Source organism: Colias eurytheme, chromosome 4 (assembly GCF_061535395.1).
Source record: "Colias eurytheme isolate Ceu_HAF_F1 chromosome 4, ilColEury1 Martin Lab GWU primary, whole genome shotgun sequence".
NCBI classification, from domain to species: Eukaryota; Metazoa; Arthropoda; class Insecta; order Lepidoptera; family Pieridae; genus Colias; species Colias eurytheme.
In genome coordinates this window covers 10938449-10954759 of record NC_142983.1, presented here as the reverse complement: position 1 = coordinate 10954759, position 16311 = coordinate 10938449, and the positions used below count along the sequence as shown (strand labels likewise).

At 31.6% G+C, this 16311-nt stretch overlaps 1 protein-coding gene across 1 annotated transcript in view; it reads left to right on the top strand.

Annotated features, from left to right (window-relative positions):
• Positions 1 to 16311, top strand: part of LOC149909209 (protein peste-like) — a 93832-nt gene that overhangs the window by 62297 nt on the left and 15224 nt on the right. Inside the window, exons 2-3 of the mRNA XM_090101461.1 lie at positions 398 to 540; positions 13368 to 13506. Coding sequence (XP_089957587.1) covers positions 421 to 540; positions 13368 to 13506 — 259 coding nt within the window. The 5' untranslated portion in view covers positions 398 to 420. The remainder of the gene's footprint in view (positions 1 to 397; positions 541 to 13367; positions 13507 to 16311) is intronic.

The window sequence follows — 16311 nt, the reverse complement described above, 5'->3', positions numbered from 1 at the left end:
ATATAGAGCGTAACTTGGATTATCACATCATCATCATCATCATCATTAACAGCCCATGTTTGTCCACTGCTGGACATAGGCCTCAGTCATGGCACGCCATTGAGCCCGGTCATTCGCTCGTTGTCGCCAGTTTTGCCCAGCAACCCTGCGGATGTCGTCACTCCACCATGTAGCAGGGCGTCCTACGCTACGTTTGCCGAGCCGCGGTCTCCACCTTAGTACATGTGTGCCCCAGCGGTTGTCCGTTCTGCGGCACATATGAGGATTATCACATAGGATATGTTTTATTCTGGAAATCCCACGGGAAAGGGAACTATTCGGGTATTTCTTTTAAAGCGGGGTTTTCCTCTAAAAGCTAGTAACTTATAATTAAAGTTTATTCTACTCTTGTTAACAGGAGCGAAGGTGTGCGTTGCCGCGATGCGCGGGCGCGCCCCGCAGTGCCGGCGGGTGGGCGTCGCGTTGGCCGCGCTGTGTGCAGCCGCCGCGCTCGCTGCCGCATTATCTTGGAACTCGATATTTGAGTCTGTTTTCTCGTCTGTGAGTTTCTGCTTGCTTTTTGAGTATTTGCACAAAATAGAGAATAAACTTTAACTGTTTTACCACAAAAAAACTTAAGACAGGTTTAACTTTAAGCGCAGGTTTTCTTTAATCTGGTTTTGTCGTATTTCACATAGAAAACTAAAGTGACAGATCCCTGATTTAAAGTAAGACTGTGTTTAAATTGTTTTCTGGTAATACCATGTACATCTTGTGGTACCTACCTACTATGTTGTCAACTTAGGTTGTCAATGTTTGGTTAATAAATTCTCTGCCCAAAGTTAATATTTGTTATTGACTTTGGGCGGATGAATTTATAAATATGCGTAAGAGAAAAAAAGTTACTATGAGTGACTTGGAATTAGTTTATTTTTTTAGGCACTGATGTTTTAGTTCATCTTGATTGTGGTTATATAAATTCCTAACAAGATTCGATGCTACTGAAATAATAACGATTTAGAAAAATCGCTGTCGACTTGCTTTGAAAGCAGCATGTGGTCACTTTGTATTTTATTTACATTACAGTTTATCATTGTGATTTTTCATTGTATTTTATTTATATGTAAGTATATATATTATGTGTTATATTATCTATCTAATGAGTCATAAATCAGCCCATCTTTTTGTTATTATAGAGAGCAGATTATAGAGAGGTAGAGCACCATCGTTTAATGTTGGTATTTTAAGCTATGTTCTTGAATTTTTTATACTGTTGTCTAATTTTGCAAAAATCGTTTCTTATTTTTAGCAATTATCCACGTATAGAATAGAAAAAAAGTATAGATAGATAAAGCTGTTGGGGATAACTTGTGATTAAAGTCCATATTTAAATGTGTTTTTATCATAACTTTTTTTTAATAAAAACATTCTTTATTTATCTTCATGTTCTGTACATCTGTTACATCAAAGCGTTACTGACAGACAGACAGACGGATAGATTTTTTGAGTTAAGATCGTGTTAAGATTTGAATTTGCATCTTCCTTTTGGCCAGGCAAAAACAACTACTTTACGACTAAAAAACCTTTTTAAAAAGACTTTTTTAGAAAAACTTTTTTTTGCAAAAACAACTACTTTACGACTAAAAAACCTTTTTAAAAAGACTTTTTTAGAAAGGTTTTTTAGTCGTAAAGTAGTTGTTTTTGCCTGGCCAAAAGGAAGATGCAAATTCAAATCTTAACACGATCTTAACTCAAAAAATCTATCCGTCTGTCTGTCTGTCAGTAACGCTTTGATGTAACAGATGTACAGAACATGAAGATAAATAAAGAATGTTTTTATTAAAAAAAAGTTATGATAAAAACACATTTAAATATGGACTTTAATCACAAGTTATCCCCAACAGCTTTATCTATCTATACTTTTTTTCTATTCTATACGTGGATACCTACAATTAGTATAAAATCGCATTAGTTTTTGCATCCCAAAATGTCAGTCAAACATGAAACACAAAAAATATTTTATTGAATAAATATTATTAAATGATAAGAATTCATCGTGAGATTAATTGTCCGTCTAATAAATACCCACTCATGTTTCACACAAATATGTAATTATGCAATACAAAAAATAATGTAATTCATGACAAGTCTGTGTCATAAAAAATAAATTTTGCCTTTCGTGGGTTCCGTTGATTATTTGACAATTAATTCCAAATATTCACTTATAATACCACAAGAGCTTCAAAATTATCGGGTATTTTCCGATAGGTTCGTTGCAAACAAATGAAGGAGTCAAGTTTTTAGTCAAGGTTAAAAAATCACGAGCGCGAAGCGCGAGTGATTTTTACTGAAAAACTTGACGACTTTATTTGTTTGCAGGGAACCTTGAGGGAAATGCCAGATAATTTTGAAGCTCGTGTGGTATTCGGGGGATTATTTTTCCGTCCCAAATGTCGGCCAATAATTTCACAATTGAATTCAACCTGTCAGTTTGACGTCAACGACCAGAGAAAATTTTCAAAAAATTATCAGTATAATACCATGTAGGTTGTACCACGTGACGTCGAATGGTGCAATTCTATTGGTCGATATTTGGGTCGGAAAAATAATCTCAATTAAAACATGAGTAACATGACCAACCGATAAACGCTAATCGAATAAAAGTGCATGATGTTAACTTTTGCTTTTTCATTAAAAATGTTGCCTCAAAGTAGATAGATAAATAGATAATGGAATGTTTTTTTTATTAGATCATTTTAATTGTTTGATTATTACTGCACCAGACCTACAAAGCATACAGGTACTTAGGTAGTAATTAATAAATAGTAAATCGTCTACCTTTTTTTTTCACGTCATTATTACCTATGCAATATGCATGCATATCCGTTAGTATATTTTCCAATTGATCCCTAAAACATATTAAAATATTTGTATATTAGACAAAACTTAAAAGCTGTACAACTTTTTGTATTATTTCATCACATTGTCAGTTGAATACAATTTATTAAGAATATAAAGTGTTTTAGTATAGATTTATTGGCTTCAAGATGTTCTTACGATATTTTTCATTTGTCTTTTAAATAAGATATCTTTTCTAGCTGTTGATAAAGTTTCTAAGTAAATAAAGAATTTATTGAAATTCTTAAAAAATTATACTTACTTTTAGTCTGATTGTGTTTCAAACTAATTGCTACACAATTCTTTTTTAACAAAAACTTAAACCACATTTAAATAGTCAGACCTCTTAAGATTTAAGATGGACGCACCGGAAGACACAAACTCTGAAATTTCAAATTACCAAGAAAAGAATCACCAAAATCGGTTCACCAATGACCAAGTTGAAATTTCTGGGGTAACAAACCCAAAAAATACAGGAGAATTTAAAACCTTCTCCTTTTTTTGAAGTCGGTTGAATATGCTACATTCTGCATAAGGCTAATGAGTTAAACATTAGTAACGGTATCGTTTTACAGATATTATCAAAGATAGTAACACTTTTTCATGCTTTAAATAATAATAGCCTCAGCTGAATGGATATGCCGAAAAATAAAGCCTCTATTTTCAACTCTATTGTTTCACAGCTAAGATACATTTTGTCTTGAAATGCTTTATGCGTAATTAGATGTCTAGCAAATATTCAGTTTTATATTATAGTGAAGTTTGTTTCTGAGTTATTATCGAAGTAGGTCTTGATCTTATCTGAATTATAGTCTATAGACCCAAATATTGACTAAATATTGTATAAAATAATTGTAATTAGACACTAGAATCTAGATAGTAATAGATGCTTCTAAACATGGCGAATTAAATTTCTTTCGTTTTGAGAATTAATGTTTGTTGATAACTTCTTATTTCCAGACAGTTTACGCCGTGAATTGAAATGACTGGCAAATTCATTCATTCATTCAATTAGTATTTTATTTGTCGTGATTGAAAATTAAAGTACTAAGTAATGTCCACATTTACATTTACTTTTTTATTTATAGCAACAGGGACTAGTTGTAAAGAATCTCACACATTCTGCTCGTTAGAAAAGCGTGCCTTTTTTGAATAAGAATTAATAATTATGATAATTTCTAAAGGTCACACATTAAGTCTAGATTTTTTGATAGACAGTAGCTTAAATTACACACCAAATTTATATTTAGAAAATATTAACATTAGTGAATACAGGATAAAATCTTTGAATATTAATGTAAGTATCGCGTGCTAACTTCTTTTTTATATTATTCATAGACGATACTTATCAGGGTAGTTTTATGTTACAAATGTTAACATTATTTCTTATATTTCTCAAATAATTTCCTTATTTGTCTGACATTCCTGATTCTTGAAATATTTAAATGCAATATTTAATAGTGCAAAATCTTATCTTGATTATTAGACATTCAAAAACCGGCCAAGTGCGAGTCGTTACGCGCACCCAGAGTTCTGTTTATATGATACGATTTAACATAAAATTTTTGCTTTTCACAATTTTTCTTTACATGTGCTTCATGCCAAAATTTTCAGCATAGCATACCTACATACAAATTTGATTGCGTTGACTTTGTAAATTAAGTTTGATATTTTCAGAACATTATGGGACAATTTATAGACCTGAGTTCTCAAAATAAATTTCAGCTCCCTGCTTTCCTAAGAAAAAGGGTCTCAACTGACAGACAGACGGAAAACAAAGTAATCAAGGGTTTTTTTTTTCATTTTATGGTTCGGAACCCTAAAAAGGCTAATTTATATTATAACTAATGTATTTATTGGTTATCAAATTTTTGATAACTGGTGTGACCAGAATTTAGAATTTCTTTAAAGATCTTATGCAATCTTTGATTTTGAACATATTATTATAATATGCCAGATAATTTGTGCTTCATCATATTTTTGAAACGCTTAAAATATAAGTATTCACGTTTATTAGCATACGTAACTAATAAATAAAATATAAATATAAATATAAATAAAAATATAAATATATATATAAATCTTTTTCAAATTATCGGAAAAGGTAAAGCAAAGGTAAGGTAAGCCTTTTCTCATAAAATAACAACTCTACGTAACTATGAAACGTAATATTTGATATCTCAACGATTTTTATTTAAAAGCTCTTATTTGAATTTTGAAAATTGCTTCCAATCATGATATTTAGAAATCAATTCTTTGAATTCGTTTTTTTTTTGTTCCCTTTAAATATGTACATAAAATCTAAATACTTCAGACATTTAAAATTACATACGACCTTTCGCATTGAAATCACAAAAATAAAAACCTACAAGCAGAATCTTAATACTATTAAAAAGGCAAATCAAAAAATGTAAATCAATTTATCAATTAATTAATTCTGTAAGCGAAAATCAACACCCTGTGGGTGCAGAGTGCAGACCGCAGTTAAGATAAGATGTAGATTATTATTTTTTGTTTCTACCCACGTTTGTTATTTCTTATGATAATTATTAAATAAAAGATGTATTGTACTTAGATGTTGCGGGATGTTTTTGTTAGTTTTGTGAATGAATGTTTGTAATAACTAATATGTATTTTTGTTTGTCAATATTATATTATCGAATCTTTATTTTCTATGTCGACGGCGCTGGCGCGCGGTAAATCTCTAAAGAGATTATGTTTGTGCCAGTTTAATTTAATTTATAATGAATTGTATTATTGTAGTAAATAAATAAATAAATAAATAAAGGCGAAAGTTTGTAAGGATGTATGGATGTATGGATGTATGGATGTTTGTTACTCTTTCACGTAAAAACTACTGAACCGATTACAATGAAATTTAGCACACATATAGAGGGTAATTTGGATTAACACATAGGATAGGTTTTATCCCGGAAATCCCACGGGAACGGGAACTATGCGGGTTTTCCTTTGAAAACGCGGGCGAAGCCGCGGGCGGAAATCTAGTGTAATATAATTAAAAGCAATAGACAAAATCTAAAGCTTTTTACGATTCAATAAAAATGAGTTAAATTCTTGGATATAAAAGGGGTAGTTTTTTTATTAAAACTAGCGGTCCACCCGGGCCTCGTCCATGGCGAACATGTACTTATGTTTTCGCTCCATAAAAACCCTTTAGTTTCTGTGATCTGTGATAAAAACCATTCTTGTACTTCAAAGAATATTATAAAAAAAAGAATTAACGAAATCGGTTCAGCTGTTCTCGAGTTTTGCGCTAACCTATTAAGTGATTCTGTGCGTGATCTTTGTGCAATTTATGAAGAGGGACGAACCTCTTTCTATTACATTTTTTTTAAATAATAACATGAATCTTCCGTTAAATATAGAAGAAAATATTCATGCGTTTATTATACAAATAATCATTGCAGTTTCACACTTGAAGGAGGATAAATAATAATTAATTGAAAAAAATTTAATATATATAGGTAGCTCAAAAGTGACTGACTGACATGACTGACTGACACAGTGAGCTGACAGCCCAAACCACTGGATGGATCGGGCTGAAATTTGACATGCAGGTAGATGTTAGGACGTAGGCATCCGCTAAGAAAGGATTTTGATCAATTATACCACCAAGGCCAAGGGGATGAAATAGGGGGTGAAAGTTTGTACCATGAAAATTTATTTCCACACATGTGAAGCTGTGGGCAACAGCTAGTTTTAAATGATAAAATTTGACTTGAATCGTTTAATGATTTTATGTATTTTTGTCAGTTTTTGATTTGCAAATTGGCTATGATTTACGGCGTATAGTAGCATATATATTTAAAACGAGAAGTGACCAATATATGTATAATATTCATTTTTAATTTTTTACATATTCATAAATATTATTTATAGACATAATTTTCGAATGATATGCATAATATAATATAAATTACAAAATGCAAAAAGATAAACAGGTGTTTCCGTATCTTATCATTTGCGTTATTTAAAAACGGTCATCAAAAGTCGATAAAAAGTCTGTTTACAGATTTTTTATTAGGTTAACAATTTGTTCTTGTTCGTAAGATTTTTTGAACAAAATATAATATGTTTATTTTTATATAATTTCTACAATTTCAATGAAAAATTATATAATTTTAACGGATTCAAAACACGTTTCATTAATCATATTGCGAACAACAGATAACAATAATATAAATTAGATTCAGTGAGAAATTGAAAAGTTTTAACAGATATAAAAATTCCTAATTCATCAAACTTGCCATGACCGACTCTGCCCGGGTCTCTTATTCCAAGCGATGACAAATCCAACAAACCACAATTAAAATATTTTGTACAATCTTTAGAAAGTATACGTATAAAACATATGTACTTATAGATAAGATTTTTAATCAACATTAGATAAAATTATTACATCTCAATTATGAATTAAATTGAATCGGGCGGTCATTAAGCAAATTGGCTTCAAAATTATGCAAAAATGCAAACAATTAATTCATCATGTGACTATTCACATGATCAAAGTAAATCTGGTATTTATATAATTTACTTTTTTGTATATATACATTTCTATCTACATAATTATAACTATAGAGAATATCTTGAATGACAAATCCATACTAATATTATAAATGCGAAAGTAACTCTGTCTGTCTGTCTGTTACTCAATCACGCCTAAACTACTGAACCAATTTGCATGAAATTTGGTACGGAGATATTTTGATACCCGAGAAAGGACATAGGCTACCTTTTATTGCGAAATATGTACCACGGGCGAAGCCGGGGCGGACCTCTAGTTAAAATTAAAATCTTAAAATATCCTATGGCAAGATTCTTTACTGACGAGAACACTAGATAATTGCCTACTTGTATTGTCCTAATACAAACATTTAATATTTATTTTATTTAATTTGAAAGCTTTCACCTTAATCGAAAGCTCAATCCTGAATAATATTATAGGTACCTTTTGAGGTACCATTTTTTTTATATTATAATATACTAGCGGTCCGCCCCGGCTTCGCCCGTGGTACATATTATGAAAAATAGATGTTGGCCGATTCTCAGACTTACCCGATATGCACAGAAAATTTCATGAGAATCGGTCCACCCGTTTCGGAGGAGTATGCAGACTAACATTGTGACACGAGAATTTTATATATAAGATAATGTTACATATTATGTATATTGTATAATTAAATTGTAAAACTGACATGAGTTAAAATATGGATTATGGAGTTTCTTGCCGGTTCTTCTCCGTAGATACTGCTTTCCGAATCGGTGGTAAATGTAAAAAAATATGTAAGGACGTTTCAAAAGTGCTTCTAGAAGAAGTCTTATTGAATAAATAAATGTTTGAGTTTGAGTGCTTATTGGGTACATCTGAGAATCTGCCAACATCTATTTTGCACGCCTCATAAGCGAAGCGTTGAGGTGGGTACTACTGTCACTTCGCGCAAAACATCTGATTTTTCAAACTTAAAATGTCTTTATGTATCATACATTGCACTTGTAAGATAATACATACACACACATATTAAGAAAAAACACTATTTTTAACGTTCATGATATTTTTGATGTCATTTTTGTTATTTAAACTAGTTAAAAAACAGTTTAAAAAAGTTCTGTCTTGGACGTCCGTGTGTCTGTATGTGCGGATCCTTTTTCTTGTTAACACGATAGCGACCGAAATACTTTACTAATCGAGTATTTTTTTTTCTCTTACGCTTGAGTATGCTCAGGAATAGAACCCTTTCATTTTTCAGGGTCTGATTCGATGTGGTTTAATTGTTATTAAATAAACAAAAATAATAATTAATAAATATTTATTAAAAAAAAATTATGAGGCGTGCACTTTTGGATTTTCCAAATTATTTTATATCTCTAAGTGGTAACAGTAAGGCAGAGCAACGTTTGCCGGGACAGCTAGAAAATTTATATTTTTAACATTTCAAGCATCAGTTATATCTTCCTCCTTACCAATAATTTAAACTCAGGTCAATCATTCTACAAGTTTACACGCAAATATTCCAGCAATTACGTCTAATTAAGAGCGCACCTTGAATACATCAGTCTCTGATTAACTTCTAATCCAACATGACCTCCAGTCAATTGGGCCAATCCATAATACCGATTGTCGCATATTAATTAAACCATACAATGTCATAGAACGGAAATTTTACAGTGAGATTCATTAGGCGGGTTCCACAGAGCGAGCCTTGCGAGGCAATTGCAACTCGGACGAGGAAAATGGCGTATGCTTCAAGTATGCTTCATAACTATAGAACCTTAAGGAATTCAATCACAAGGCGGGAAACGAACCCGCGTCTGCAATGCCTAGCCTCTGGCTACTGGTAATCCCGCCTGTGTAATCGCATTTCCCACAGCCCATTTCGGCATATAAAACCGAAAGAGTCAATATGAAATATTATTTAATGGATTACAATTTTGTATCGATGGAACACAGCCTCTGTTGAATTTAATGCTTAGCTTTATAGCATTAAAATAACACTTAATTAATAAAGAATAAATGAGACATTTTAAAAAAATAGAGACCTAGAGAAGCGTAGAGTGAACAGGTACCTTCTAGGGAAGCGCGTTCCATCTTAGACCACATCTCAGCTTAACATCAAGCGAGATTGTGGTCAAGCGCTTCCCTATCTATACATATAATAAATCTGTAGAAGGGTCAATTCTGTACATTGAAAATATTGAAAAAATAAATAGCAGGGGGTGTAACTGGATCGATACCAAACCCAAATATGTGATTAAAAAATTTTTTGTTTGTCTGTCTGTCTGTATGTGAAGGCATCACGTAAAAACTAACGGTTCGATTTCGATGAAACTTGGTATAATTATACATTATTATCCTGGGCATAAAATAGGATACTTTTTATCCCAGAAAAATACGTAGAAAAAAAATAAATCTTAATTTTTCTTAATTTTTCCGCGCGGACGGAGTCGCGGGCGAAAGCTAGTTACCAATAAAAAAATAGAAGAACGATAACGATTCTGCCTAAGCCAGAAATGTGTCCTGTCATTTGCCTCGGCTGACACACGTCCACACTAGCCGAGCTGCTTCACGCAGCAATTGCTTCGCGAGGCTGCTCGCTCTGTAGAGACCCCCATTGATGAATGATACTTGTGTTAAGCTAAGATCGTAGTTAACCAGGAGTCAATGAATTAGGTCAAAAATAGTTATAGCAAGGGAATTGACGTAGGGAACTTTTGATGACCATTGTTTCTAGGAATACCAGAGGAAAATAAAACTAAATTAATTGTCTCCAACTTCGATGATCTTTGACGTTTTTTCGACGTTCTTCTGTAAAGAGCCAGAAATTTTTGAAGTAGTTACTACCTAATATCATTATGTGATTTGTTGCCAACTTCAAATTTAAGGATGAAAAGAAAACTAGGATGTAATTAATATAAATAAGACTCATGTTTTCTAAACTGTTTGAAATTACACCTCTAATCTCTATACGTTTCATTAAATGGTAATCCAACAGCACATAATATTATAATTCTGTGCCTCCAGTGAATAAGGGAATAACTCAAAAACAGCACTTTTCAGGAGAGACAAAAAACTTTATATCAATACTAAATCTTTATTAATTCAAAATTTTAAGCTTGTATGTGTAAGATATGATGTTAGACTATATTTTTACATATGAACACATATTGTAACAACCCCATAAATATACTTTTTTCGTGTTTTTTTGTAGTTGTGGCCTTATGAACGAGTACTTCATGGAATAACTCAATGTATTCACATAATTTTTTTTTTACTCTTTGCAATATAACGACTTATGCCCTTATGCACTATGTTCATAATCGCACAACACGACTTATATTATTGCCAGTTTAGGTTTTATAGAAATGATGTGACTTATTATGCTTGAAATTTGTGTACTTTATGACTCAATTGAGGCATTTTAGTGGAAAAACTATGCACGTAGCTTGAAAAACGAATGAAATCAACGGGTTTTTTTATCGTTATTAGATAATAAAAACAAAACAACATTTAGGTATTTATGCATTTAACCCTAGAAGTCCAATCTACGTAAATTTGACGTATGAACTCTTCTATATTTACCATCGAATCGCTACAAAATCCAGAACCAACTTATTAGCCGTCGAGACCTAGCAGTACATAGTTGGCTCATCCCGGTAAATTCCGCCATTTGGTTGTAAAGAGGATGTTGTGCGTCATTTTGACGTATAATTGGGCTTTTCGTAACTTTTAAGATTGTTTCAAATTTTTATTTTGTGATTTATTTGAATAATTTTTTTCCAAGTCACGTTTCACATGATATCTATAGTATTATACTATAGATTGAGTATAAAATGGGATCCAGACAACTTTTATACTAGGACGAAGAACCTTCAATTTTAGTAAATGACGATTATTGTCCTCCGCTGGATTTGGACTTCAAGCAAGGGGATTGGGTGGCTGAAGATGTTGTCCGGAGTAAAACCGAATATGTTATGGGGTTTTGTTACCCATGTATAATGAAAGTCGTAGATTGTAAAATAAACCTTTAATCGATCTTTCAATAATTGGTATTGGTATTAAATACGTATCAACTGCGTAGGTATTGCCTTTTGCGTAAGTATTAACCTAAAAAAAAGAAAAATAACTAAAAATAACTTTCGTCCTAGTGAAAATTAATCGTCGAATCAATTTAAAATTCGATCAAGTGCGTTCCGTTTCGGAACGCCACAGATAATAAAATATAGATAATAAAAGTGGCAACGCCACAATGTCATGGTGGTACATACATTGAGGATACAAGCACTATAAAGAGATAAGAGAAGCCCGAAAACCATATTCCTGTATGTTCAGTTAATACAGGAAAAGTTATAGGTGGTCAGTGGCGATATTTTACGGCATGATATAGAATTTTAACAATTTCTATATCATATAATATCAAAATAATGTAGATAAATAAAGAAAAAACAATGAGCAGCAAAGATTTTATGAAAAAATTAAGCACAGATTTGAAGGTGCCTTGGATGCAAATACGACTTGTGGCACGCACTTTGAAGAGACTCTACGTGACAATAGCCCAATTTTTTCAAAATATGTGGTACTAGAGTATCCATAAAATGTTTACGAAAATGCAGGACCAAAGAAGTATCGATATTGCGGATTTTTTTCCTATAAAAAAGGCAAATTACCAAAGCACAGTGGCTAAAACGCTATATGCGGAGAAAACAATATTCATAAGTGTCAAGACTGGTTATAAATACTTTTTTTTATGCGACTATTATAGACTATAGTGTTATTGTCTTGATTATTGTAGTTAGTAAGGTAGTTAGATATTTTTTTTAAAGATTAATAACGAGTTATTTTTTAAAAACTTACCCAATTATAAGAAGAAAATATAAGTTTAACATTTTTGTTGGTTTTAGATGATTCAATTATCGTTCTGTACGTATTTATATAAACAAAGAGTATAATATCATTAAATGCACTTAATGTGTTAACTGTATTTTTAATATCTATTGCAAAAAAAAGTTAATTTCCATAGAAATATATTAGTATCCCAAGTTAACTGATAAATACCTTTTTTAAAAAATATAAAGATTTGTTGTTGCAGATTTATTGAAAAAACGTTTTAAAAATAATAAGGAATAGTGTGTGTTGTTTCCGTGCAGTATTCAAATAGACCAATAGCAACACGGCATTAATGCCAAACTGTCTCATGTCGTCACTTGAACCAATGACACTAAAAGAGTTGTTCCTTTATGCTCATGTTAGAAAAATGACACAAATGCGTTTATACTAAAATAGTGTTAAGACTGATGGAACAAAATGAATTAAGTCTTTATTCAAAAAGTATAACTACACATACGTCTTTGTGTTCGTGGGTACTTTTGACTCGAGACGAATAGTTCCTTTGCGATTGCCTAAAATGATGGATAAGGTAACTTATACCGTTAATCACACCCTACTTATACCGTTTGGGTCATTCGAAAAAATGGGTTAGGACGCAGCTAGAGATATGACCTTTTGATATGTTGTGTATTTTGACGAGCTGAATCCAATGGTGCAATAAAAACCAAAGGGAATAACTCGTCTTACTCCCTTATTCACTGGAGGCACAGAATTATTCCTTTTTATACGATCTATCCATACTTAATATTATAAATGCGAAAGTAACTCTGTCTGTCTGTCTGTTACTCAATTACGCCTAAAGTACTGAACCAATTTGCATGAAATTTGGTATGGAGATATTTTGATATCAGAGAAAGGACATAGGCTACTTTTTATCCCGGGAAAATGACGCAATCCCGGAAATCCCACGGGAACGGGAACTATGCGGGTTTTTCTTTGACTGCGCGGGCGAAGCCGCGGGCAGAAACCTAGTATTTAATAAGTAGGTAAGGTAACCATTAACTAGTACCCAAATCCCAATCAATATCTAAGGCGATTATTATGACGTATACAATTTAATTTTTCAATAAGATTATGTTTGTTTTAGCAAATAGCACTGAAGCCAGATTCCCGCGCTTTCCGTGAATGGGTAGCGCCGACACTGCCTTTGCTTTTCGACGTGTATCTCTTCAATTGGACGAATCCAGAGAAGTTTCCAGAAGAGATTCCCAATCTGGAAGAATTAGGTAATTATTCTTAAAGATATTGTTTTTCTTATTTTCCTACAAAGAAATGCCCAATTTTTGGTTTTATTTTTTAATAAACAAACAGTAACAAAGCATGCATTAAATATTCATATTTGACTACTGAAACTTTTCTTTGCTGATACATAGTGCATACAAAGTAAACTTAATATTCCAATACAAAAGAAATTGTTAAGATAATACCAAGGAGAGAGATAACACAAGACAATACAGATCTTAATGTCTCCAATAATGTTCTGATAAAGAAAAAATAATATATTTCCATCGATATGTCACGCCTGAAATAGCTTTATCTTTAGTTCATTGATCTTGGTCTCAATGCTGAAAGGACTATGCAAAAAATCGTCCCATATCATCAACAGATGCCAAACATATCTCATTAAATACATCTCGACATTATGATTATTTTTTACTATGGCGACATCACTGTAGGATATGGGGTTATCGTGCAATAAAAAAAAATATGTTATACTTATACAGTTTTATTAAGTATTAAGAACTGAATTAAAAATGTACTATTTAACTTTGAAAATTTTTATTATTATAGGTACCTACTTTAAATTGTTACCTCTTGATGGAACTGCTTATTCGCTTGCACGCGCTAATCTCAGGAAACACAGCTACAGGTCCGATTTGAAGAATTATTTCGCTGTTATATAGTCCATTTATCGAGGAAGGCTATAGGCTACATATTATCACGCTAAGACCAATCCGAACGGAGAAATGCGGGTAAAACCGCGGGGAGAGCTAGTACTCATATAATCGCATTCGTAATCTATTCTTAAATGGTCATGTTAAGTGGGTCAATATTAATATGATGATAACAATATTAAATAATCTCTTGTGTACATTTAATTGATAAAACGCAGGCGTATTAGGTGATAATTGTTTGTGATAATTTTATCTAAATACATGTTTTTAATTCTACGAATATTATCTTAAAATCTTATTATTGTTTGCATTTAGATTTTAAACCGGTTCGGAAAATTCCTTCACCAGTTTACAGATATTTTTATTTGTAATAACATGGACTTAAAGATATAACGGATTTGAAACAATTATTTTGTTACTGTGTTACAAGCGTTCTAAATGAAAATGTTGTGATATACTACACTCACATTATAATATTATTACAATATTCTGTTATACAAATTTACTCATAAAGAGACTTTTTCATACAAAAAATAATAAATAAATACAATAAAGTTGAGCAATAAATAACAATATTTAATACGTATTTTAATAAATTTATATTAATTATACTTAGTTACAACAATCCATACTAATATTATAAATGCGAAAGTAACTCTGTCTGTCTGTCTGTTACTCAATCACGCCTAAACTACTGAACCAATTTGCATGAAATTTGGTATGGAGATATTTTGATACCCGAGAAAGGACATAGGCTACCTTTTATTGCGAAATATGTACCACGGGCGAAGCCGGGGCGGACCTCTAGTTTATTATAAACGACACAAATCATACCTATATCAAGTTTTTCTTACTTAAGTAAGATATTTTTAACTGTTTTTGTTTTACTTACTCATAGCATGAGCAAGTGATTCTTGACATGAACCAAAGGTTATCATTGAGAGCAATTATCCCATTTAAATGTAGAAATGAATGAAATTATGAACAAGTAGAAATAATATTTGCACAGTTTTTTAAATGCCTTTATTAATTGAAAAAACATTTTTTTGGGTACACATGACTTATACTTTGTGTTAAAAAGGGATAAATTAAAAGCATGCTGTTTTTAAGTTAACAATAAAATTGAAATTTTACATATACGCAGAAATAAGTATGCGCGCACACAAAAATAAACTTAATATAGAGCGTGATAGAGCTAAGTAACTAAGTCAGCAGAACTCAAAAGAATTAATGATATAAAAATGTTATGCTTATTTAAATTGACAATATTAGTTTTAGGTGGTTTTAGTAACATCCTAAAATTCCTCCAATACGAAATTTATAGCAGTACCCTAAACACAGACCCTAAACGTAGTTAAAATTATTCAACCGTCTAAAATTTAAAAAATCTAATATCACAGAATAATAAACTAGTAACTTGCTAATATGTAATATAAAAGATAAAACTACGTAAACACAACATAATAAATAAGTAAAAATTGACACTGACCTCTAAATATTATGATAGTGCCGTGCCGACTTTGATGTTTTTGGCACACACACATTGTAGTTATCGATCTTATATTATTAGCTATCCTTCTCTTCAATTTAGACTTAATTATGCATATAGATATCAAATATTTATTTTATAACTAGCGGTCCGCCCCGGCTTCGCCCAATGTACATGTTTACGTTTTCTCTACATAAAAACCATCCTCGTACTTCAAGGAATATAATAAAAAAAGAATTATCGAAATCGGTTCAGCCGTTCTCGAGTTATGCGCTTACCAACACATTTTGCGATTCATTTTTATATATAAGAAGAAGAAGATGTGGGTCCAAATAAATAAATATTTATTTCTTGAACTAGTTTTCTGTAAAACCCAATAATTTTGTTGCTACTCGTCAACTTAGATATATCATCGATTTGTAAAGCAGTCTTTAGTGTGAGACGCAGATAAAAAATTTTTTGGTTTTAAAATTTATGAAGTATTCGAAAAATTACGAAATTTACCATAATTTAATTTTAATCATTTGGAACGGCCAATTTTTGATTAAATAACCATGTATTGCCATAAAAGTCATTACAAATCAGTATTCACATGGCTATAAAACTTAAAATGAATGAAATAAAATTTTAACCTGCCAGCCAAGATA